We start from the raw sequence: 24,344 nt of genomic DNA on the forward strand, positions 1-24,344 counted from the left end.
TACCGTCTTCAAATTCCCAGGATCAAGAGTATTCTAGCCAGACTCAGGTTCAGCCGGCTCTCAACCTACACCCATTATAAAACAAGAGGCAAGAAACAAAAAGGCCCAAATAGGTCAAGTGAGATTTACAATCATTTAATTAATGTGAAATGTAATATACAAATGGGAAAGACATCCCTTTTCCAAGAATATACAAGACAAAATTATTGACATAATTCATGTCGTGCAAATTTGTCATCTTTGGGGCAGGTTTGAATCAACGTAAAAGCCAAGAATGAGATTGTAAATGTTTCACTCTGCTGATTATCAAATGTTCCAAGTGGTTGATAGCTACGTGAAGAATACAAAATGATAATAATCAACAATAAGGATGAGCCTATTGAAATGTGCACAACCAGAAAAAAGTGTCTTTTTTTATTTGACGACCCGGGGGCTTGTGAACAGGACCACTCGTGTTACTTAAGAATGTTTTATTTTATTTTTTCAGCAATTTTAACAACAATACAGACGCCACAGAATACATAGTTTTACAAACACAAAGCACACCACCACCTTGGCTGCTGCTGCCGGAGGATAAGGGGCAGGGTTAAGCTGCAGGTTGCTGCCAGTTCAGCAAGAGCCGCTCCTCTTTTTCTAGAGGCTTGCACTCATTGAACTAGAAAAGTTTGGTATCTTCAGGTTGTCTTTTTTTGACCGTTGCAGCGAAGCAGTATGAGAATGAAGGAAAATGACTTTTGGTGAGAATCATTCTGTTGAAACTTAAGGATCTGTATTTCCAAGTGAAGAGTTTTTGGAGTTGGAAAAAAGATAAATCCAAGAAAACCAAACGCAGCAGCTCAGTTCTATTGTCCTGCTTGTTTGGCGTGAAGTCGTGGAAAGTAGGAATTTCTCCCAACCATAAAAACAAACAAAAGATCATCACTTGACTTTTTTTTTAGTGCTACACTCAATTAGGTATTCTGCAGAAGTACACCTAAATCTTGACCATCTACTTTTGAGTAGTTTTATTTTTTTTTCTGTACAATGAAGATGTTCAAACCGTATTGTTTTTGGAAAATACAGAAGGCTTCTTTAATTCCAGCCATTTTTTACCCAAAATATTCGGACCAAAAACGCAACTTAAATATTGTACACACCTGCGTGTCTGCTCAGAAAACTGTATGCATTTGTGTTCCGTGCGTGTACCCCAAAATGTTTAAACTCTAACTTTGTAAACATACACAACCGTAATTACATGTGCTTGAATTGCATCTTCAATGGGGGAGGGGGGAGTATGCATTCCTTAAGAAACAAACAAACAAAAAAGAGGTAGGGGATTATCTAGACACGAGGCAGAGCACGAGTCCACCTCGCGATTATGACTGGGAGATTCTTCTTAGTTGGTCTGAAAGCTCAGTTGTCATGGACTGGCTTCTTCTAGAATTTTGTTTCTGCATACATAAGGGAAATCAAATTTTTTTCTGGTCAACCTATGAGTGGAGTCCACTGGGATGTTGAAAAAGGGCACATGATCAGTTTTGAGGGTCTGGTTGGTCCGAATTTTTTAACATGTCCATCTGCGGTTGAGCTAATAGTTTTCAGCAGGGCTAAAGTGGGTGAGTCACATGTGTGAGGATATCCGCCGAATAACTGTCCATCGGTAGATGACATCCAATATCGTGGAGGAACGTCCAGTCTCCCCATGTTACTGTGGGAAGGTGCGCGAGGGCGGCAAGAGACAGTGAGCGCTGCTCGTGTCCTTTGTTCAGTCTAGTCAGCTCAACTTCTTTTTTTTTTTTTGGGAAGGTTTGGCATCAACATCCTGGTCCACAGAATTGCCGGGGTGGGGTAAACAAAATGACAATGAAATCCACGGTGGTGGCCGATGCATGGAGGTGCTCTCTTTACAAGTAGACACGCCGCAGGTCCCCGGGTGAGGTGATGGTGTTGCACTGAGGGCACAACTTCTTGTTCCCCTATGGACAATTGGCAAAAAACACTTCGACTTCAACACCTTACCAGATAAATTGGCATTCGAGCTAACCAAATATGTGGCGACATGGACGTATAGAAAAGCAACGATTGCTTTTAGCAAGAAGGAGCATGCACAGTGTGCTTTCAGTGTGAAACTGCGCATCCGGCCCTTCTCTTGGCAGGAGGTTTTCTGCCTCTGATAATACGTTTCAAGTTGGCAAACATCATGATAGCAGTTTTTTTTTTCCAGCTTGGAATCATTCTCTGGTGGGAGGACGGCAGAGGAGTTTGTGCCAGTCATGCTGCGCTCCAGCCGCTTTACTTTGCTGTGCTTAAAGCAGCGAGGGGCTGGGCAGGCGTTAACTAGAGTCTGCAGAATTCACTTTGATCCACAGGGCCCTCGAATTTTTATAGCTGTCTCCGGGCTATGAGTTTAATGTTCCATTATTAGACCGGTGGCGGTAGCACGCACGAGCAGACACTCAAAAAATTCACAGGTTTAAGGTAGATAGAAACATAAGGCCTCATTTAAGGTCTTATTTACACGCTCTAAATGTCCCTTTGGTAATCAAGCGACAGGAAATAAAGTCAGCTCACTGCAGCTTAAAAAAAAAAAATATATATATTTTTTTTTTGCACTCTTGCCAAATGCATTGTTCGACTACCTCAAGCAGTGGTCAGCAATGCATTTCGCAAATGGGCCAAGTGAAAAACTGGAAGACTTGCCAAGGGCCAAGCCAACATAGTAACCTCCACTTTCACCAATATGACCTTGTTTCAATAAAAAGCTATGTGTAAATATGGTATGTAAAAAATTATAAGCGATCATTGAAATTACAACTTAACACCTTTTATGCACCAACTACAAATTCATATTATACGTTCCTAGTCTAGACTTTCAAGTACAGATGAGTGGACAATATAATGTCAACAGTGATGTATAAAGATTTGTGTCATTTCTCCCCCCCCCTTTGTTTCACTCTAGAAAGACCTGGGCATAGATACGAAGCCGGCAAATCGAGCATCCGATCAATACATACGATTTGGAAAAAAATTCTCAAGAAATATTTTTAACTGTGAAAGGTTACCCTCAGTTTTCTTGTTATAGCTGTATAAGAAGGATTCTTGACAAATGTCTATTGACTGACTGATGACAACCTGTGTGCGTCCATGTGAGACATACCAGAGTCCTGAGCCAGCATTCTTCACAGTGGACATGCCAGCACTGTATGGAGGTGAGTGGCATCGTGTAGGAATCCTGCAGAGACAGAAACAAGAGGGGTTGGCTCAAAATGTGTAGGACACCATCACGTCAGTCATCTCGGTAAAAAAAAAAAGAAAAACACAGAACAGCACTGTACGACAAAGACCAACTCTGACCAATTGGGTGCATGACACCACTGACCATGACGCGACAGTACCATCAGCCACAGAACCATTAAGCAAGGCAGCATGAAGGGGAGGCATTTGAGCAGCGACCTGCGTCGGGTCGTTAATGCACACACACGCACAGACAATATCAGGCAGGCAACAAGCGGCGGGCGCAGGCTGAGGGAGAAGATGAGGGAGACAGCCATGAATGAATCCAATCTTATTGGTGCTTGTTTGTTTTTCTCTCAAAAGGACGGAGAAATGAGGGAGGAGGTGGTCAAGAGAGGGCGGGAAAGCCTTACCCTCCGTAGAGGCTGTGGAAGGAGCCTCTTTATGCTGCTGCCGTAGCCACCAATCACAAGGCCCCTGTACAGGTAGTACAAGCCAAGGGGGAGGGACTTAGGCTGCCTCTCTCTGACCTCACTGGCCAAAGGGCGGGGCCCTGGCCATGCCCCTAGTCTCTTGATTTCCACACCTGACTGGATAGCAGGCTTCCTCTGCGGAAGGGAAGGATGAGGGTGTTGGGGGAGGAAAGGGGGCGAAAGGTGGCAGCACAGAGGCGGCTTGTCGTGATTGCACTCGCATACGCGCGCAGTGCACTATGGATAGAAAACACCAAAGTCTCATTCAGATGAGAGCATGTATACTAGTGAGAGCCAGCCAGTGAGGACACAGCAAATAGAATATTTTTAAGGACACATATCCTCCATCCCGAAGAAGGTTTTCTAGATAAATGAGAGTTGTATACCACTTAATGTTACTGAGCAGAAATGACATCACTCACAAAACTGCATTTAATGAATTATCTGTGATACAATGAAACACAGCAGATTATGTAAAGATGGGACAATTACCTCATATTGACGTTACAATTTTAAAATAAGCGCCTTGATTTGATATGGTCTTACTTTCCAACCAGGAATTTGAACCATTGTTTAGTTGACCATAATCATTGGCATTATTGAACAGGGACATTGTGATAAGGCTGCTACGGGGGGTGCGCATCTCTCCAAGACGATTCGATACTAGGGGTGTGATAAGATTAATAGGGAGGTTCAATTTACAAGTGGAACCATTCGATTCTTTTTGATCCACTGGGAGAACAATTTGATATATGTCTCAGTTTCAGTATGATGCAATGAGTTTCTTCTTGTCATTTTACACACCTATGAATGAAATTGCCAGTAATTTAACTGGCATTTCTTTTATTAAAAAAAAATCTCTTCAATAAAGGTTCAGTCGATTGCAAATTAAGATATTTTAATTATATAAAAAAATAATTAATATATTTTATTCGCATCTTTTAAAGCAGATTTTTCACTTCAAAAGTCACATTCTGCAGACTTTTTATATATCCACTGGATTTGTCTTTTTATGCATATGAGCCCAAATCCTTGTTCATAATGAAAGATGGTGACAGATGATAAGGAGAGCAGAGGCATGTGTCCACAGCACATTGCATGATCAATTATCGCCCGGGGCACCAAGCGACCTTTAGGAAGTGCAAGCGTCTGTAATTACCCATGCACACACAAGCACAAGATGTGGCCGCTGCAGCGTCTCCACAAGTGAAGCATGTCAAAATGGGTACTTGACACAAACACTTTCCCCAAAAAATAAATAACAAAAAAAAAACAGGGGGGGGGGGGGGCTGCAGTCTGTAGTACAATAAAATGACGCAGAACATCCACTGAACTGACAATATGTCCCATATATGTTATCACCACAGATGAGCATGTAGCCTTTATCATCGATCTGTGAGGCTAATCAATCCTGACCACAAACATGAGGTCTCTTTTTACCTGACAGCGCAATTTTATCAACCTCCTAAAGACGGGCATCATCCAATTTGTTAAGTATTGATGTATGCTGACCACAGTAATTCAGTGTTTGAGAATGTCTGTGGGTAAATAGTAATGTACAATATTTTCTTGATGAGAGACTCAGATAGAATTGGCAGTTAGTTTAATAAATGTGCATACAAATGTAAACATACTGGGTCCACTGCACAGTACATTTTTGGCCAATGTAGTTTCTCATTTAAAGGTTTTCTATTTATTTGTTATCTATTTATTTGCATGAGAAGGATATAACCAGCAGATTTCTTTATTTTTTATTTTTTTTAGGTCACGGCATTTGGCAATTATTAGATTGTGTCATTTTTGCTAGCAGAAATTCACCGTGCAATACTGGTACCATTACTTGGTGCATCACCATGCTGTACTCACGTTAAATGGCGTTTCCACCCAGACTTTTTATTTTGACATATTTTCATTTTTGGAAAATCCGGTCATGTTGCCACGGGAAGCACTTAAGTTACACAAAGTCATGCAGCTTTCCAACAGCCATCACAACACACAAAACACCACCACACCATTGCAGCCAAAGAATCAGAAAACATCGATCACAAAATGGGTGAGGAACCTAAGTGGGGAAACTACCACACTTGTGTTTTGTTGCATAATAGTCCAACCTTGAGAAACACCTCCCTTAAAATCTTGGGTTGTCAGTTACAGGTCACAAATGACCTGACAAAGTGCTAGTACACCCGAACTAAACGGTGCTCCATCAGACAAAAAAAAAAAAGTCAATCACCAACTCTACTCTATACTCACCATGCAAATGAGACACTTGTATCGGTCTCCTCTCAGTATCTGCTTCTCCAACTCTCTGATTCGAGCTTTCAGAGCCTCCATGGTGGTAGCTGTGGACTCATCTTCAGTTACTCTGAGAAAACAAGAGAGGGAGAAAAATATATTTCGGCGCAGGAGAAAGAAAATAGAAGATCCCTTAAATTGGTGCAATTAAGAGCATGAAAATAGGCAATTTATTGGGAGACATCTGTCATGACAACTGAATCTTGGTCCTAACTTTAAACAAATTTATAATTATAACAAAAGTATGCCGTACCTCATCTTCAAAGCAAAACTAACATTTACTGCCTAACTGAATGAAAGCCTGACTCACCAACCTATCCCTTTTAAACTTTGTTACCCTCTACTCGTATTGCTTGTAAAAGACCATTTTATCCCATTAGCCTTGATTAGCCTTCTATCTTATAAAGCATTAGTGGTCACCGTGAACCGGCCGGGTAAGTCTGTCTGTCCCCAAGACCGAGCTTTGACTTTCTTTAGAGAGCTATTAAATTCTTTTAAATGTTAATTGTCAACAAAACATTTGTAAGTGGTTTTATTGTTTCTTGTGTAAAACCAGGCTGCGGTCAAAAGTTATCAAGGGTTTGAATCGATTTTTACCGATTAGTCAATTATTTACATAATGGTAGCCCCTCATCTACTGTCTTACAACATTTCAGCCTTACTCATATTAAAAAGAAAGAGCAGGAAATAAAATAGTAATATGTCTGCAACAAAACGAAGATTTTAAGAGAAAGGCCTCCAGAGAAACTCGGAGAAGTACCCGAGTCAGAAGGAGGAGGAAGCGGGCTAGCAAGCTAGCTTCATCACTTGGAAATTGGGGACCGATTCAATTATTTGTGGAAACCACATGGAAATCTCTCTGCATTGTTCCAAAGTACCAAATTTGGCAGCAATCACAATGGCGGCATTGGAGGGGCCATTTATCTTGGAGGGCAAAGGGCATCTAAGGGACTCTGTACATGTGGCTGTGGATGCGTGTGTGTGCATGAGAGCTCATTTATCTTGCAGGAGAATGAGCAAGGGAACGTGGATGCCCGCGGGAGGCAACCAGATCATTACCCATCTGGGATCAGAAAGACAAGAGATGGAAACGGGGGGAGAGCTCACGAAAGCTGCACTGTGAAAAGCCACACACACACACACGCACATACACACATCAGTGTAACCAAAGGAGACAAATCTCATTTTCATTTAGGGATGGAGGGGAAACTAGTGAGCCGGGGAATGGTTGGAGCAAGCCATCTGAATGCTTGTTCCAATGCAATAAGTCAGCTCCTACTTTAACTCCTTTAAACGGATACTGAGATTAAAGCTTGGTTCACACGGCAAGATTTTAAAATATTGGGCCAACTTCCAAAGTATGACAGACCTCACACTTGATGAGTTTACAAACAATGACAAACAAAAGTTTGTAAATTTGTACGGAAGTCCAAAAACGTACTTCTCAATCTCACTGTTTTTACAGGTGCGTGGGACGCAGGCGGCGGAAGGAGTGGAGGACGACGGAGTGCTTGGCTCCATTTTGCAGCTCTCACCATTGCTCGTTGATGGCATCTCTGTTAAGACATACCAAGCCATGTATGATATTGCTTTTTTAATTAACAATTAGACCAATGTCAAAAAGTTGTTGCTCATGTATGTAATATTAGCGCAATTTCACATTTTGCCTTCTTACCATCACTCGCCCATTTGGAGAACTCGGGCGTTATTCTGTTTGAGGGCATGCCTCCGCTGCAACAGAAAAAAACGCTTGTTTTATTAACAGAAAAGATAAAAAACTAATCATTTAAAAAAAAAGGATTTTTTTTTCCAAATAAATCAGATAATTTAATTTACACCTACATTTTATTTTAACAAGCATCTAAAACAACCATTAATTTTCTAGATTAAATAAAAAGGAAAAAACATGAAGTCTTGTTTTCTGTAAACTCCTTTTTAAACAGAATCAAACTGTCAAGTGACAATTAAAGTCCAGCTACTAGAAAAAAGCTTTCCACACGATTGTTGGGTTATCGATATGCTATTTCATGCTTACTATTAGTTTGTAGCATCAAAAATAACTTCAATTTTTTTTTAAGTTTACTGCACACTATACAATTGTTTTTGTGTGTGTTGTTGGATTCATACTTGAGCACAGCTCCCCGTAATGCTTCTCGCTCTCTGGCTTCTCCTTGGTCCTCTCCAGCTCCCGAACATGGGATGATGTCAGCCTCGGTGTACTGCGCTTTGCCGTACTCCAACGTGTCGTCTCCATCTACGTCAAGGTCTGCGTCGCTGTCTGCACCACTCTCTTTAATACTGCATGTCGCAAAACCGGTGGCTTTGGGGGGTAAAAAAAAAAAACAACACATCAAATGGAGCGATGAGTATTAAGTACCAAATTTAAATTATTTTCCCAAAAAAGTTGTCAATCGATGCTCATTTACTAGAGTGATGGAAAACTTTGTCTCGCTTGTCCTGAAGGGAAATCAATACTTTAGAACAGGACAAAATGGTGGTCACGGAAGACGATGGAGACTAAGACAACTGTTAGCTTACTGTTGGTGACCTGACGACGGCTGAGACCTCAACAATCAATCCTGGCAAGAGGACGCATTGTGTGTACGTAAGTGCGTGTGTGTGTGAGAGCGTGGCACATCTATAAACCCAGTGATAAACGACCAGACAAATCCTCACAGGTGACTTCAGCTCCACTTAGTCGCAAAGCCTGATGTGTGTGTGTGTGTGTGACCATCACTCAGCGAATTCTTCCAAGTGTTTGTTTCAGTCTCTGCCTCTGTCACTACCTGTCTCCATGACTCCTCCATAGTGTGTGTCTGCCTCCTTTCAGGCCAAGGTAGGGGTGTGAGTGTGTACTTGGGTTTCGGAGTGTGAATGACACTCAGACTGTCAATTTCCACACTTGAAGCTGTGTGTGTTATGTGGACTGGAGATGCAACCCGTGACAAGCTAGACAACCATCTTATTTAAACCTGTCCCAATTTCTACAAGCGCTCAGTTGGACTAGTGTGCGCGAGAGAGACGTGGGTAAGACCATGGACAGACTTGACAGTGTTGACAGCCATCTTATTTAACTTGCACTCCCAGTCTACAAGTCTCATTGCAACATTGTGTATTTTTCCAAACAAACTACTGGGGCTTGTCTTCTGAATTTTGCAAGGATTTCAGCCTCTGATGCTTCTTTTGATAGGAACAAACGAAGCAGAGTAAAGCTTCTTTAAATCAACACAAAATGCCAAAGGATGTGAGCATGGATGAATGTGATCTGTTAAAAAAATAATCGATGGCCAAGAGGCATGGAGCAAATTTATGACAGGATAATAATTCTGAAACAACTCTCATGACAGTGTGAAAGGTTATCAGCAACATCTTGTCTTCCCCTATAACATATTTCAATGCTTATATGCTAATTTAATACAAACACACATCTCAGCAGGCTAAATATGCAGCGGTACACTGAAGAGTGTGGCCTTTTTTTGCTCTTCATGTGTGTGTGATAAGTCTTTCCAATGCTCCTATCCGTCCCTCTAAGCAGTCTTGGCAGGCCAATCTAATCTAGCAGGTTAAGGTCAGCCCCTCTCTAACTGCCTTTCACTCACATTATGCACTGTCACCACTCACCCTTGACCTCTTTTTTATCTCCCACCTCTCTTCCTCAGCTCCTCGCAACAACTGATCTCACCTTCGTTTTTTGAATGACCATCTCTTCTTTCTGCTTTTGCATTGTTCTTTGATTAGTCTAATCCTTCATTAAGACCCGTCATCTTCATTCTCTTCAAATCAAATACAAAATCAAATTTGTTCTGAATTGTCCTCCCGCCCAGCGCCGCTCAATAAACAATTTCTAGGAGTCGATAAAGTACTTAACACAGCAGTTTGTCTCATCATAGAATATCGCCTGAGACAAAACAGTCCAATGATTCAAAACCATGTACATGAACAGATCTGAGGAGCAGATATGAATCGCTAGGATGGAGGAATCATGCCAATCTGTCTAACGTGCAACATCCCGCTACCATAGAAATTATCAGGACCCCCTACTTTAGACAGTCTGAGATGGGGTGTCAAAGGTCATCACACCATCTTCCTGCCCTTTACAGGTCAGAAGGAGGCGCGAGAGATGAGTCAAGGCACAAAGATATAAGACGGTCATCTTTGAAGTCAATTTACAAAGAAGAGATTTCTCCACATTCTGAACCCCTCTTGGCCCTGTCAATCGGAAATAATCCCCTTCTTTACTGTCTCTCGGGACGGGCTGATATCAAATTTAAGGATTTGTCTGTCCCATTCTCTCTCTTTGTGCCACACTTGAATGATATTTGTCGGTTGACGGCTTAAAAATGTGAAAAAGCAAGCTTGTTTCTGTGTGGAAGAATTTGAGGTTCCTGACCTCAATAGCATTAACCGTCTTTTGGATTAACTACTGTACAACAGAACCTCTAGTTTAATATTATTAGCTTTTCTAGGTGCTACAAAATTTGGTGCATCAGGAGGCAATGGAGAAACACTTCATATTCTTGTGGAGAAATTTTACACCAGTACGCTGAATGTAGTTGTTCAATTGGTGGGTGGCCCCGCCCGTGTTTCTCTTTAATGAGTCAGTCCCATCTCGGATTGATTTTTTTTTTTAAACCTCAAAAGGACACTTAAAGGCCGACCGACTCCATGATTGCAGAATAATTGCTCCTTGTAGATGTACTAAATGTGGAAAAAAAAGTGCAGATTATCTCCAGCACGTACTTCCCGTTTTATTTTGACTTCATAAAGGCTCCAAAGGCCAAAGGTGAGAAACAGTGGGCAGGCTGGATGTGGCCCGTGGGTCTTACTTTGCCCAGATGTGCTTTAAGTCTAAGATCATCCATGAAAGTCAATTGGTCTGGGAAAGAAGGAGCACACCAAAATGAAGTGCACCGCTGTCCATGGTGCATCTTCTTATGAAGATAGCAACAAAGAATAGGTCTTTTTAATCTGGCTCAACCCCCGCGAGGCACAAATTCCGTGAAGTCGTCAACTTCACAGAATTGAATCTTGTTCGATTTCCTCCTGTCTGCCTTTTTTTTTTTTTTTTTTTGCTTTGACGGGATAAGGTTTCCTATGTTTTTATTCCTCACACATTGAAAAGGGGCTGGTCAAAGCAATTGGACCTCTCTTCATCTTGCCAGCTGAGGACACTCCAGCCAGCATCTCCATCCATCGGGACACACGTTTGTCCTCGAGAGGGTTACGGATTTTGCGCTCTCTTGGAATTATCGCGTAGCTTTCATGACAAAAATCCAACTTCTGAGCTTTTTTTCCCCCCTGCACGTGTGTACGTGTCCATGCTTTTCAAGTCCTTCTCCCCAGGCCACATCAGTTATCCGTGCTACATCACAAGATGCCCTATTAAGAGTGCGGCAGAAGGGTCCAGTGTCTGCTTGTTTACAAACACTCAAGAGTCGGAGGAGGAAGCATGAAGAAAATGGATGGATGGCTGGCTGGCTGGCTGTGGGAGCCGCCCCCCTAACCCTTGCGCTTTTTAGTGTGGTTTAACTGAGATCCCACCTTGATCTGTCGTGTCTGCTTCCCACGGGTAAGAAACAGGTGATTTGGTATGTGTGTGTGTAAAAAATAAATGTGAACAAGATGAAAAGGGGGCAACCAGCAGGAGAAATAACATCTTAAACAAGGTTCCCAATCTCAGCAGTTGTTTTTTCTAATTCTTCAATAAGCAGGTCATAAGAGTGGCCACAAAAATGGAGGATGCTGCCTCCCTCCCATCAAGAGAATATACATTTCAAAAATGCCTCGTTATTTCTTGCCCAAATTATTATGATTAATGTGGAAGCCGACTTAACAAGATGGTTGACACTTCACAGAAATGAAGGCCCGTACCTCTAAAGCCTCCCTCCAGAAGTGCAGTAGCTCTGATCCTCTTCTGTCCCGCCCACTCGTACTCTTCAAAACCACGTCCACTGTCGCCGTCCATATCCACGGAGTCGTCATCGCCTAGCACACCCTCACGCTGACACAACACGGGCACATGTTATTGATGTCATACGATATTGTCACACTCCAAATTAAATTGCAACATGGTACGGTGTTGAGGTGCATTGTTTGGTGTTAGTCTGTCTACAACTAAATCAATTATTGAAAAGTGAGATACGGAATGGTGACCACTCAATATTGTTGTTAAAAAAGAGCAGCATGCCATTAGCCAAGATGCACATACATCACCAGGGATACAGCACAGGAAGAAAGAAATTTTATTTTTAAGGACGGTCATTTCAATCGAGTGGACTTCTCCCCAACATGATGTGTAAGCAAGCTCACCATTTGGAATTAGGATAGTTTGATGACTACAGAAACCACAAGGCGCTACTTGGTCGAGGCTAATGAAGAGAAGTGAGTGGAGAGCTTTGAAAGGAAGTTAAGAAGGTGGGCAGGCTGTCCGACTGTAAGCTAGGTGGGCCTAAATTTTACTACCTGGATGAGGCATTGTTCCACATGCCTACTCATCTCCTCCTCGCTCCCAGCCAATGGGGCACTGCACAGCGGACATACCTGGCCCCCATCCTCAGGCTTCCTCCTCTTCATCTTTCCTATACGGGCTGGAAGGCACAAAAAGAGACCGAAAATTCAAATTTGACAAAACAAGACAACAACCGGACAGGACAATTTTGTCTACCCATTCCCTCATCTCTTTCACACACACTTAATTAGAAATTTAACAGAGCAGAGCAGCCGTCATTGCGCCCAAAGACGTTTTTGTCTTAACTAGAAATGGCACACAGGGACATTAATTTTTAGCGAGCTTGAGGAAAAGAAGCGGCCGGAGAAACGGCGGCGGGGGCAATCCGAGTCTGGGAGGGGGCGAGTCGGTGAAAGGCTGTAGGGAAGGAAAAGTGAAGATGGTGGGGGGAAAAAAGTGATGCTAATAGAGGAGAGCGTTGTTAAATAGAGAGGGGAAAAGGCTGCTAATTACATTCAGCAAGGCTCTCTGCCCTGCCTCCTAGCTATTAGGCCAAACATGAGAATGATTCCTGGTTGCACATGAAGGCAGACAAGTAATGGAGGGTGATGCTTACATTTTAGGGCAACTGTCATGTGCTTTAAAAAGGAATTCTTCCGAAAAGTACAAACTATTAAGCAAATACAGTTAAAATGAACGTCCATGAATTTCATTATAGTGCGAACCTCACTACTTTTTGTTGAAGGACAGTGACTATGATGCCAGTCAACACAACATATAATAAAGACATTTTTTGACAGCTTGTGTAATGATGTCATATAATATAGAAAAGAAAAAAACCATTAAAGCATGACATTTGCGCGGAAAACTGGGATTCTGTTTCTGGACTTTGTTGATGCAGATTTGCAAAGGAGGTGTACATATGAGACATTCTGGAATAAAAACCAACAAACACAATTTCAGGCTGGATTTACACTGCAAATTAATCTGATATCTGACTGGAATCAGGCCTCTGTCAAATGTGGATTTAAAAAAAAAAAAAAAAGTGTAAACTGACTGTTTGAATATATATACTCCATAATAACATACTGTAATAATGTAAATATAATAAAACATTATAAATATTGTTCATTTCTGTACCTGCTGCTATGCAATATTTTTCACGTGTTAAATCATGTGTCGCTTGAATTGTAAATTTGGAGAAAAAATAAATCCCATTGATTCAATATGAAGTGTAAATCCACATTAGGGGTCAAGTAAAAAAAAAAAAGTGACCTGAAGTGTACGTACCATTCAGCCGTGTTTGTCTGTTTGCACGAACTCGTAAAAATGTCTGCAAGCAGAAGAAAGAATGCAAAGAAAATAAAACATTAGAGAAGCAGGCAACAATCGATTGAAATAGCAATTAGAAATATGACTCAAAGGAGTGAGATTGCTTAGGATTCGAAGCGCTTGAGCGCTCAATTTAAGATCGAGAATGTGTGAAACCTACTTCTCGGTTGCCTTCCACCTCTTCCATTCCAATCGCGCTCCACGTACATTAAAACTTATTGCGGGAACCCAGATAAGTGTGTTTCCAAATCCCGCACACTAGGGCAAACATTATGCGGCGTTTATATTTTACAACGGATGGGAAAGGATTGAAACTGCCGCTCGTTTAGCGCAGTGAAAGGGACACACGGAAGCCATGTTGGGTTGTTGTGATCATGTGACATCCGCAAACGGAAGCTGTTGCCACGTATTATGGCCACTAGAGGGAAGCAAAGCCTCTAATTCGTGAGCAACAGTCCAGTGGCCCAAAATGCTCAGCTATTTTGATGCCTTTAACAACTACTTTTCAAATACTGTAACAAATTTAATAAACACAAATGAAAATATACTATATACTAATTTAACAAAGTTGACCCTTCATTGCCTGGTTGGTAAGCTTGAGCCCATCCAAGGTGGCAAGAGGTCGGGTACATATTACAACTATAGAAAATGAAGTCTTCATTTATCCAAAAAAATATATTTGTTGAAAAATGTTATATGTATATTTTAGAAGGTGGGAGGAAGATAAACAGTTTTGCTCTACAGTTTCTGACCAACTGCAACCCTTTAGGTAGAGGCTGAATCCTACTACTACTATTATATCATAATCAAACATTCATTGAATGATAGTGGACTGATCTGTTTTTTTTTTTTTTTTTCAGGGAGGGAGTAGGGAAGATTGCGGTAGACTGACAGCTAGAGAGAAAGGTGGTGGCAAACTCTTGCCATTATGCTTCATTTTCAGAGTGTCCATTGACTTAATCATTTGTATAATATAAGGTGATTTCAGCAGTTTCACTTAATGAGAAAATCTACTTTATAGCTATAAGGCCTTTATGAGCTGTGTCTTTTAGAACGTATGGCTATAACGTCTGTGGGGACTTAATAGATCTTATTTTATGGTGTAGGGGTGAAACCCACTTAACTTAAAGATATATCATGGCCTGTTAAACAAACGGAACAAACTTTGATGTAAAAAAAATCACAAAGGAAATTAAAACTTTTTAAAATCCGATTGAGTAATCATCAACTAACCAATGGATTAATCGATTATTAAAATATTCATTAGGTGCAGCCCAAAGGCCCTACATACATTGTGTGTGTATTTGTTTTCGTGTATGTGACCTGATATCTGTCCGAGTGGTGGGCGTCGTCAGACGACAATGGCGAGACCACGGGAGACTCTCCCTCACGCTTGATGTGCACTGATAACAGCATTGACTAGACAGGGAGAGAAAAAAAAATAATATATATAACATGTTCACTCAAATGATTTTACTGTATTGTCAGCATACACAACAATGCAACAATATTTTGTGTCGCTTTTTTTTAAAGAAATAAATTGCACTTCACATGCACACGTGTGCTCTATAGCACATCAAGTCCACACTGTACAGAGCAAAGTTGTCATACAAGACTTCTTGAATAGAAAGTAAATTGATGCCCTTGCAGAATTTCAGGAATGTCTCAAATGCATGGGAGCAATGCGTGATAATGACTGTAACCTGCCTGCCTCTGTCTATAAAATGACTTCCACTGATGAGATTTAATGTTTATGGGATGTTAAAGGGAGTCAAGGAAGGAGGAGAGATTGATGAGAGAAGATGACGGTATAACCGGGGGAGGAGGGTTAAATATCCAAAAAGGTGGGGTATAAATGTCTGACACTGGACAATCATAAATCTGCCTTGCGCACGCACACGCAAACACACACAAACTGATATCCACATGAACCATTGTGACAAAGATAATCCAGTGAATTCCTCAAGGAGGTAACAACAATCTTCATTTTTAGCAGTGGGTGTGCTTCTGTTTCGTATATGCCTGTCAATGAAATATTTGTATTTACAGTCATCTTCTATTAATCACATGACGCAAAGGCTTAAGTACTCAAAAGCATTAATTTAATAATTATGTCAGAAATAACCATAGTTCAGTGCTGCTAGCTGTAATAAATTGGATTAATTACTTAGTCAGGTTTAAAAAGGTCAGGAATAATTTACCTTGGGAGCTTGGAAAATATGCTGGAGTTGTATTTTGTGCGAATGACATTTAGTAACAAGATTCTTCATAAGGAGGATTTTTCAATAATATGTTGATATATATTAATTAATTTTATTTTGTCATGTGGTGGCACAAGATAGAATCATTTTTTTCAAGTAGTTGTAGTCTAATGTAACTGGATGCAGATATTACTGTATTTTGTCCAATCACTTGAAATAGAATTGAGGAAACTCAACACATTATTTTTATCAGTGGCTGTGACTAGAAATATATCATATACATAATATTGATCAACAACAACCATTTATTTCACTTCTTATCAGAACTGGATTACTGTGTATTTTACTTCCAGCATTTACCTCCTAAACTCCTTTTGACAAATGATGGCAGTCTTCACTTCTGTCTTTTTTCCTGTGGCAAAACGTCTCACTTGTTTTGTTTAAAAAAAAAAAAAAAAAAGTGCATTGATCTCACCTTAGGAGTTCCTGGAGTGACTGCTCCATCCTTTGGCGAAGGGATTTTACTGCTGTTGGAAAAAGAAAACAGTTATTTATATAAATGAATGAATCTCAACTGTTATTTCTGCTTGACTTTACCCTTAAAACCAATGTACTTTTTAAATAATACACAATCAGTGTGCATAAATATATATATATATATATGTAAAAAAAAAAACACTATGTATTCATCCAGACCGTTCTACTTTCACCACCACTTGAAATGCTGTTTGGATATGCATTTTTAGTGTGCATTGTATGCATGTGTTGCGTGTGTATATTGTGTGTGTGACAGCTTCACCTCCAGCAACAAAGAGAATAAACACGGGTGACATAGTCAAGCTGCCGTGTAATGTCGGGAAATCAGCCGACACTCCTCTCTCCACTTTTTTCCTCGCTGTGTTTCTGCCACCTCGCTTCTCCCTCTTTCTCTATTTTATTCATTACCAGGAACCTCTGCAGAGGTGTCAACTATAACAGCCACCTCTACCTGCTTGTTGACAGCGTCAAACAGTGACAAGAGTTGGAAGGGAGGGAGAGTAAAGGATGAAGAGGGGACAGTGGTTGAATGCCTACTAGGATAGGCGAAAATTGCCACAATGACAGAAGGGGGAGTGAGAGAGAGATAAAAGTATAGGGAAAATGTGGGTGAAAGAAAGGTGGTCTAGATGAAATGCAAGGACAAAGAATATGGGAGAAAACCAGGCAATGTAAAAAGAGACTAAGCAGAGGGAAAGATGAAAGATGACAGAAAAAGAGAGCGAAAGAAACCGAAGGCCTAGTTGTCGGCACATCCGCTCATGCAGCTGCACGCATGAGTTTGCCCACTTCTATGAATTTTTGATAGCCCAGGGTTATGAGGCTGGGATATTCTGACGGATTGCCATGTTAAAGTAAGGAGACGAATGTGGAAATGAGCAGCACAACAAAGTGAAACAAACAAACACACAGATTGACAGCAGGATAAGGGAGGGAAGAATGAAAGCTGCGAGAAAAAAATGGTGGTGCAGGGATAACGAGATGTGGTGTACATGTGAAAGGTAACAAGTGAGGAGTCCTGAGGACATGCTGGTGGTGAAAATAAGTACAGTTAATGACCCTGAACCAAAGGACTCCGGAATTAATGGAGAAAATATAGCGTCCACTCCCCTCAGATCACCTCACAGTAACCCACCAGCATAGATTTTTATGAAATGACACACGTGGTTTGTATTATAACTGCATGTCTGATGTTTGTACCAACAACTCAATCCAAAATCAAAATCGCTAAAGAAATCAAAGCGTTATAATGCAGAGAGCAAAACACTCGCTGTTGTATATCTATAGCACATGTCAAACTCAAGGCCCGGGGGCCAGATACGGCCCGCTACATCATTTTATGTGGCCCGCGATGACAAATTGTGCATCAAATTCGTGCGTCATTACTAGAATTGCAAATTGTCTTCACTTTTAATATCTTTTTTTTAATATTTGATCAATTAATAACTCGTCTGATTTGAAAACGAGTTATTTGTCAGTTTGTTTTGTAGCTTTTACTGTATATAATATGAGGTGCTCATACATGACAGTCATAATGGCCCTCCGAAAGTAGCTATGACTACAATGCGGCCCACGAAAAAAATGAGTTTGACACCCCTGATCTATGGTCTCTGCATCTAGCTCCCAAGAAAAAGCAGCTAACTAGCAAGCTAACCCATCCAGCATCACTATTTATTAATATTAGGTTGCAATAACTGACAATGTATGGTTTAAGATAAGCCACTAGGAACAACAATTGATCTGTCATAGACAAATTATGCAAAACTGCTGCTCCTGAATGCTTTTTACCTTTCTGAGTTATCTAAAGAGGTGCAAGTAAAAGTGAATTGATCATGATAAAAAAAGAGGAAAATGATGAGGACTGGGGATGGGAAGGTGGCGAGATATGTAGATTACTTTGCCCTCATGAGTCACCTGAGGTGTATAGGGCATGAAAGATTTCCATTTGCTCAACTATGTGTGATATTCGTATCCATAGATGAAAAGCTGCAGACCATGAAGAAGCAAAAGACCTCTGTCACAGGAGACGGTGTGTAATCTAACACGTGTGACATACATAGATAATCACGGTAAGATTTTTTTTTTTAGTTATTTCATTCTTTCATCCCCCCACCAACACACACATATGCACACCTTAGTTTCCATATTCACAACTATTTCATTCAGCGAGCTCAGGTCTTCATTAAAGGAGAATTTACGACAAATTGGACCAAATTCCCCTTGTCACTTTTAATGTGGGCTGTAACCATGCAGAGAGACAGAGACAAAGACTGGGCGAGGAATGTAAAATCTGGCAAATTTTGGTGGAAAAAGTCACACACGCATACAGGAAGGTTTTTTTCTGTCATGTTTTCCAGTCCATTTCAAATTCTTATCTAAAATGTTTTCCAGTCATTATTGTAATAATTTCCCAAGGATCGTAGTTACCAAATTATAAGTGCAAGAAACAGAATACTTTTTGAAAGATCAGAAAACAACAATGCTAGCCCATTATTAGAATTACCGTATTTTCCAGACTATAAGGCGCACCGGACTATAAGGCGCACCTTCAATGAATGGCCCATTTTAAAACTTTGTTCTTATATAAGGCGCACCGGAATATAAGGCGCACCATTAATGCATCATGTCAGATTTTTAATCCAAATCAAATCATTCTCCATTTTATCTTTTTTATTTCAACTTCAGACACAACAAATTACTTTATAATCACAAAATAATGATCCATAGTCTTTTTGATTCATGATTCATAGTCTTCAGCGGGCCACTTATGATTGATTTCATGACACAACGCTTCGGGGCCAGTTTAAATTTAGGAATTTGGTCCATATATAAAGCGCACCGGACTATAAGTCGCACTGTCGGCTTTTGAGAAAATTTTAGGTTTTGAGGTGCGCCTTATAGTCCGGAAAATATGGTACTCTGAGCTTGTGTATAGTTGTGCGTATGATTGCGACACACACTCCTACCTAAGGCACATGTTGGCTAGCCTTTCAATCTCTGTTTCCATGTGTTCTTGTAGCTCGCCGGGCCTGAGCAGCACTTGACAGATGGGGCAGATTGGAGCCTGGCTGTCATACAGTGACATTTTCTTCTTACCTGGAAACAACAAAAGAAAATGTGAGTTAAAACAAGTTCTATTGATGTAGTTTGGGCAAAAAGAGTCAGGGACCTAAATAAGTACAAAATGTATCCTTCAGGATGCCTTTTTATGACTTTTAAAGTCAAATCTGGCTATAATCAAACACATAATTTTAGACCGACTTTCAACCACCAAATCGTCACTCTGCTAGTCGTATCTTCAAGGACACAACTTCGTTATGCCAGTCTGCCACAATTGGCAAACTTACACCTCTACTAAAAATAGGAGACGCCAGCATTTTCTCGTGTGCCATCAATGAAAATAGAACCCTTGGGCTTAGGTCAAGGCAGTGTAAAAGGAATTAAAGAAAGTGTCTACTTTGGATGAGATAATGGTGTATAGACTCTGCCAACACTAGCATACCCGTACTTTATTGCTCTTGATCGACAGGGTGCAGGGAGAAAAACTTGTGGTAGAAAAGTTAAATAATCAGTTCTTAAATTAGATAACACTTTCAGATGGGTTATATTTAGCCAATCAGTTCATTTATTTTTAGAACAAGAACAATAGGCTCTATCTCAGCCAGGATATCCTGTTAAAATATCTTGTTATCGTGGCAACTAAAGGATGACGAAATGAGACTATTGTCTTTGGGATAGCTCATTTGAACACCAACAAAAAAAAAAAAAAACATAATTGTATTCTGTACATCATTTGCAGTTTGTGTTCACGTGTATTGAATTCATCTAATTCTTTTGTCACATAATCTAAAATATATTTCTCTTACTATTTTTCAGCACACACCAAAACTCTCACTGCCTTCTCCTAATCTTATCCAAACTAGTCATTGACTCCAATTAGAATACTAATTCTTGTATTCTGTTTAAAACATGCACACAGCATCAGTAAACAGATATGAAACCTTTTAATGGCAAAATGTATTTTTAAAACGTTTATGTGCTACCGCACGTTTCTTGTTGCGGTATGCTTATGTTGTTTGCTATTTTACTTTTTCCTTTCTCTGTCAAATATTCCCTGAGGGATATGAATGATTGCAGGAGGCAATGGACAGATAAATCCAGGGGAGGAGGCAAAGATGGGTGGAGAGGATATGTGTTGAGGTATGGGGTGTGTTGTTGATGTCGCACACCAGTCTTGTCAGTGGCTTAAAGATGATTGATGTCGGAACACAACAGAACTTGCACACACACATACACACACAAACACACACACAAATATATACACACATACACACACACACCTGCACCCCAAAGTTAAAAAAACTGGGTCCCTTCAATCTTGGGGAGCACATGACATCACCAAGTGGCTGGACAGAGCGAGAAATGAAGTTGAGAAAGGGAGGAGAATGAGAAGTGATGAGAATGGAAGGAGAGGAAGAGTGGGACAATAACAGGGAAATAGGCCTGACAAGACTTTTTAGGGTTGAGATTCCTCAGGACGCCAAATGGTACTGCAAAGAAGGGATGGATGAATGCATGGATGGATGGAGGAGAAGGGGTGAGGAGGTGCACGAGTCACTGACAGCTGTGATTGAGAGTAGGCCAGATTCCTCCTAATGTACAAAGATGGATTGTCTCATCTTTATTTTCTTTCAATTGTCCCTCCAGCACCCCGTCTCAAACCTCTGTATATATTTCACTCCCTCCAGTTCACATTTTCCCAATTTCATCCTTTTGTTCCAACTCTCTTAATCCAACCTCTAATCTTTCCCACATATTCTGCTACTCGCTCATCTCTTCTTTGGGTTTCATCTTTGTCATATGGTTCAAGAACTTCTCAGATTTTTTTTAGTTTGTAGAACAGAATGTCATTGAACAAATACACTCCAGTGTGCACATTATGTGTCGTCGGGTAACATCATTAGTCAGTTAAATTAATACGTAATGATGTGAACTTATAACACGGACATAGTCTATTTAAGTTTCTTACATCTTCATGAGTCAGTTATAAATAATGTATAATTGAGTAAGAGCCATGAAAAATATTCCGTCAGAAACTCTGATGAATGAAATGAGTCATTCCACTCAAATAAGACTATTAAAACACACACACATCCCCATTTTTACTATTTGAGCCAGTAAAAATGTCATCAACTTTAGAGTCACCAAGTCTGATTGAAAATGGAAAACCTTTAAGATTCTTTTCTTTAATAACACGAAACGCTGCCTGCTCTTTGAGCCTAATGAGCAATCAAAAGAGTCCAGATGGTGAGGAGGGGGAGATGCATCATATGGAAGAATGGTGAGCTAAGTAAAATGGCTCTCAGTTTTTCTATCTTTGTCCTTCATCATCACTTCAGTGTTCCTCCTCAGTCCCCCCCCCCCCCCCTTTGACCTTTCCATATTACCTTTATTGTCGTTCCCTTTAACCCTATACATCCTTATGCACCAATACATTTCAACAAGCTTCATCTTTGATTTTGGCAATTTTCTCTCTTCCTCTCTGTCTTCCCATCAGTCGCCCATCCCTGTGTCGCTTTGGTCCAGATGAAGTGGGAATCAATAGATGCAAGATAGCGCACGGCTCCCAGTCACAGACAACAATGGGCTGAGGCAAAAGGCCACCTCCAGAGAGGACGGGGATTGTCAGCTCAATACTCACTCTCAATGGAAGCAAAGATAAAAAACCATTTGGGGTGCCCTCATGGCTCAGTGGGCTAAGAGGCACACCATGTACTCACAACACGGCTCCGAATCCCATTTAATGACCTGCATTGCGTGTCATCCCTTCACTTTTATCTCACCTATCATGGCAGTGTCTCAAGAAATCGCTTCCCAAGTTAAATTCTCCTAGCTGCAACCGCACATGTTCATGCAGGAAATGCCATTTAATTTCTATTAATTCATGCATAATAGAGAGCTACATCCACCTTGAGCTTTTATTTATTATTTTCTTTATTTATCTTTTATATCTTCTATCACAGATTGGATTGTGTTGTAAATTACAAAAGCAATTAGCTAATGAGGGCCGGGCATGTAAAATGGATTTAAGTACAACAATAAGAGTGAGGCGGAAAAACAGAGGGCTAGATTTTACGAGTTGGCACATATACGGTATTTAGAGCTCTCCGCATACTGTGGCACACTAACAAAACACAAAAACACACACGCACTTTTCCCAAATGGAATTAGAAACATGTTGAGGCTATTTTTCTGCCCTTGAACAACTGTCGTCTTGTGTGTGCGTGAACAAACACCCAGTTGCAATTCGGCCTCTTTGTTGTTCGAATAAATGAGTTTTCTGACATGCATCAAGTGTTTACGCCTGCTTAGCCCTCTTTTCTTGCCTCCCTCTCTGCTCCTCCCTCCCACTGCTTGCCAGGCCAGTTAGCTATAACACCCGCCAACATTGGTAAACAAGGAAATCTCTCAGCTGCAGCCCAGCGCGTAACTGCATTACAGAGCCCGATAACCTCTTCAAATAATGTGCGATAAGGGGAATTTGATTTGATTCACAGAAAAGGGAAAGAAGGCCACTTCTGTTTCCCCTCAATCACATCCTTTTACTTTCTTTCCTTGTTCCTCTTTCTTTTCATTTTCTCTCTCCTTTTACCACACAATTTTCTCCACACCTTCTCTTTACTTAGCTTAAGGGGTCCAGGCCTCATCTTGTCTCAAATGACCCTCCCACCTACCTCTTCCCTCGCACCAGAATGACACAACCTCGCATCCGCAATCAAATAAATGCCGCCAATGTGTCAGCCTTCATTTTGACTCTCCCCTCTTTTCGCAGCGACAATAGAAGGTGAGGTGAGCGTGGGTGGGGGTTCCGTAAAGCCATCATCTCCATAATGGTAAATATGAGCCCAAAACCAGGGATAGTATTAACACAAATGGGTCTAGCAAGGTGTCTCCAAGAGAGATGATATGTTTTTTTCCAAAGTGAGCTGTGATTTAAGCGAGCAAGACACTGGGCTGATTGTTGCCTCTGTGTGTGCTCATGTGCTAAATAGATGGGTCTATGTGGCTCATTCAGAGGACATTTGATGAAATGGAACGGGGGTCAACTTCAGTTTGCCACCCAGGTTGCGTTCCAGTGCGCCATGTGTGCGTGCACGCTTCCAGTGTCTTGCCTCATAGGCGTGTGTGAGCGCTTGTGTGAATGTGCTTGCATGTTCACCCACACTGACAGTGATGCATGGCACTTTTAAATAGCGCTCCTCCACACCCTGCTCAAAACTCATCACCGGGCTCTTTCACTATCCCGCCCTCGCCTTTCTCCCAGGGGTTGTCACTTTTAGAAAAGCAAATGAAATGTCAGCATGGTGGGGAGGCGGGATCAGGAGATGGCTGGATATAGGGATCAAGAGGAGACAGGTGTGTGTGTGTGTGTGTAATGTCTGGTGAGTTGAAAGCTCTGTCTCCATGCATGTTTTACTTAATAAAAAAATTAAAATGACAAAATATAGTCAATGGACAGTATGTGTAATGAGATCATTTGCATTTCCAAAAATAATAATTTGAACAAATTTTTATTCAAATAATAATTAGTTTTAACTGGACAGTCATTCATTTCCATTATTGCACTTTGCAGTTATGTAGAACTGCATTGAATCATTCTAAGGCCACAATTAGAATACATTGGTGAAGATCATAACCGCATTGATAAATTAGAATTTTTAATCTGTCATCCGCAAATAAAAACACAGATATTTTCATACAAGCCTTGTATCGGATGCTTAGATTTTTCAAGATCACCAATGAAAAGGTGTCTGTTTTAAGGTAGAACACCGAAATACTCGGGCA

The 24,344-nt window shown here is 40.8% G+C and overlaps 1 protein-coding gene and 1 long non-coding RNA gene across 9 annotated transcripts in view; one reads left to right on the top strand and one right to left on the bottom strand.

Moving 5' to 3' along the window:
• Positions 1–455: 455 nt before the first annotated feature.
• rnf220a (ring finger protein 220a) overlaps positions 456–24,344 on the bottom strand; it is a 102,481-nt gene continuing 78,592 nt past the window's right edge. The window contains exons 3-15 of one of the 7 annotated variants that reach the window (XM_037275525.1): positions 19,466–19,595; positions 16,438–16,489; positions 15,085–15,180; positions 13,720–13,762; positions 12,522–12,568; positions 11,853–11,982; positions 8,109–8,301; positions 7,657–7,712; positions 7,423–7,537; positions 5,940–6,051; positions 3,627–3,821; positions 3,137–3,211; positions 456–1,955 (exon numbers count right to left, since the gene is read on the bottom strand). In XM_037275525.1, the coding sequence (XP_037131420.1) occupies positions 1,884–1,955; positions 3,137–3,211; positions 3,627–3,821; positions 5,940–6,051; positions 7,423–7,537; positions 7,657–7,712; positions 8,109–8,301; positions 11,853–11,982; positions 12,522–12,568; positions 13,720–13,762; positions 15,085–15,180; positions 16,438–16,489; positions 19,466–19,595 (1,316 nt within the window). In that variant the 3' untranslated portion in view covers positions 456–1,883. Of the gene's footprint in view, positions 1,956–3,136; positions 3,212–3,626; positions 3,822–5,939; positions 6,052–7,422; positions 7,538–7,656; positions 7,713–8,108; positions 8,302–11,852; positions 11,983–12,443; positions 12,569–13,719; positions 13,763–15,084; positions 15,181–16,437; positions 16,490–19,465; positions 19,596–24,344 lie in introns of all 7 variants that reach the window. The other 6 variants (XM_037275524.1, XM_037275523.1, XM_037275529.1 and 3 more) reach the window with 6 other exon arrangements.
• On the top strand, positions 15,653–24,026 carry LOC119136789. 2 transcript variants are annotated; one of them, XR_005100808.1, is made up of 4 exons: positions 15,653–15,731; positions 18,478–18,568; positions 19,519–19,616; positions 23,332–24,026. It is a non-coding gene; the product is annotated as an uncharacterized LOC119136789 (long non-coding RNA). The 2 variants fall into 2 exon arrangements; XR_005100807.1 differs by lacking the exon at positions 23,332–24,026 and adding an exon at positions 22,057–23,079.

This window comes from Syngnathus acus, chromosome 17 (assembly GCF_901709675.1).
Source record: "Syngnathus acus chromosome 17, fSynAcu1.2, whole genome shotgun sequence".
NCBI lineage: Eukaryota > Metazoa > Chordata > Actinopteri > Syngnathiformes > Syngnathidae > Syngnathus > Syngnathus acus.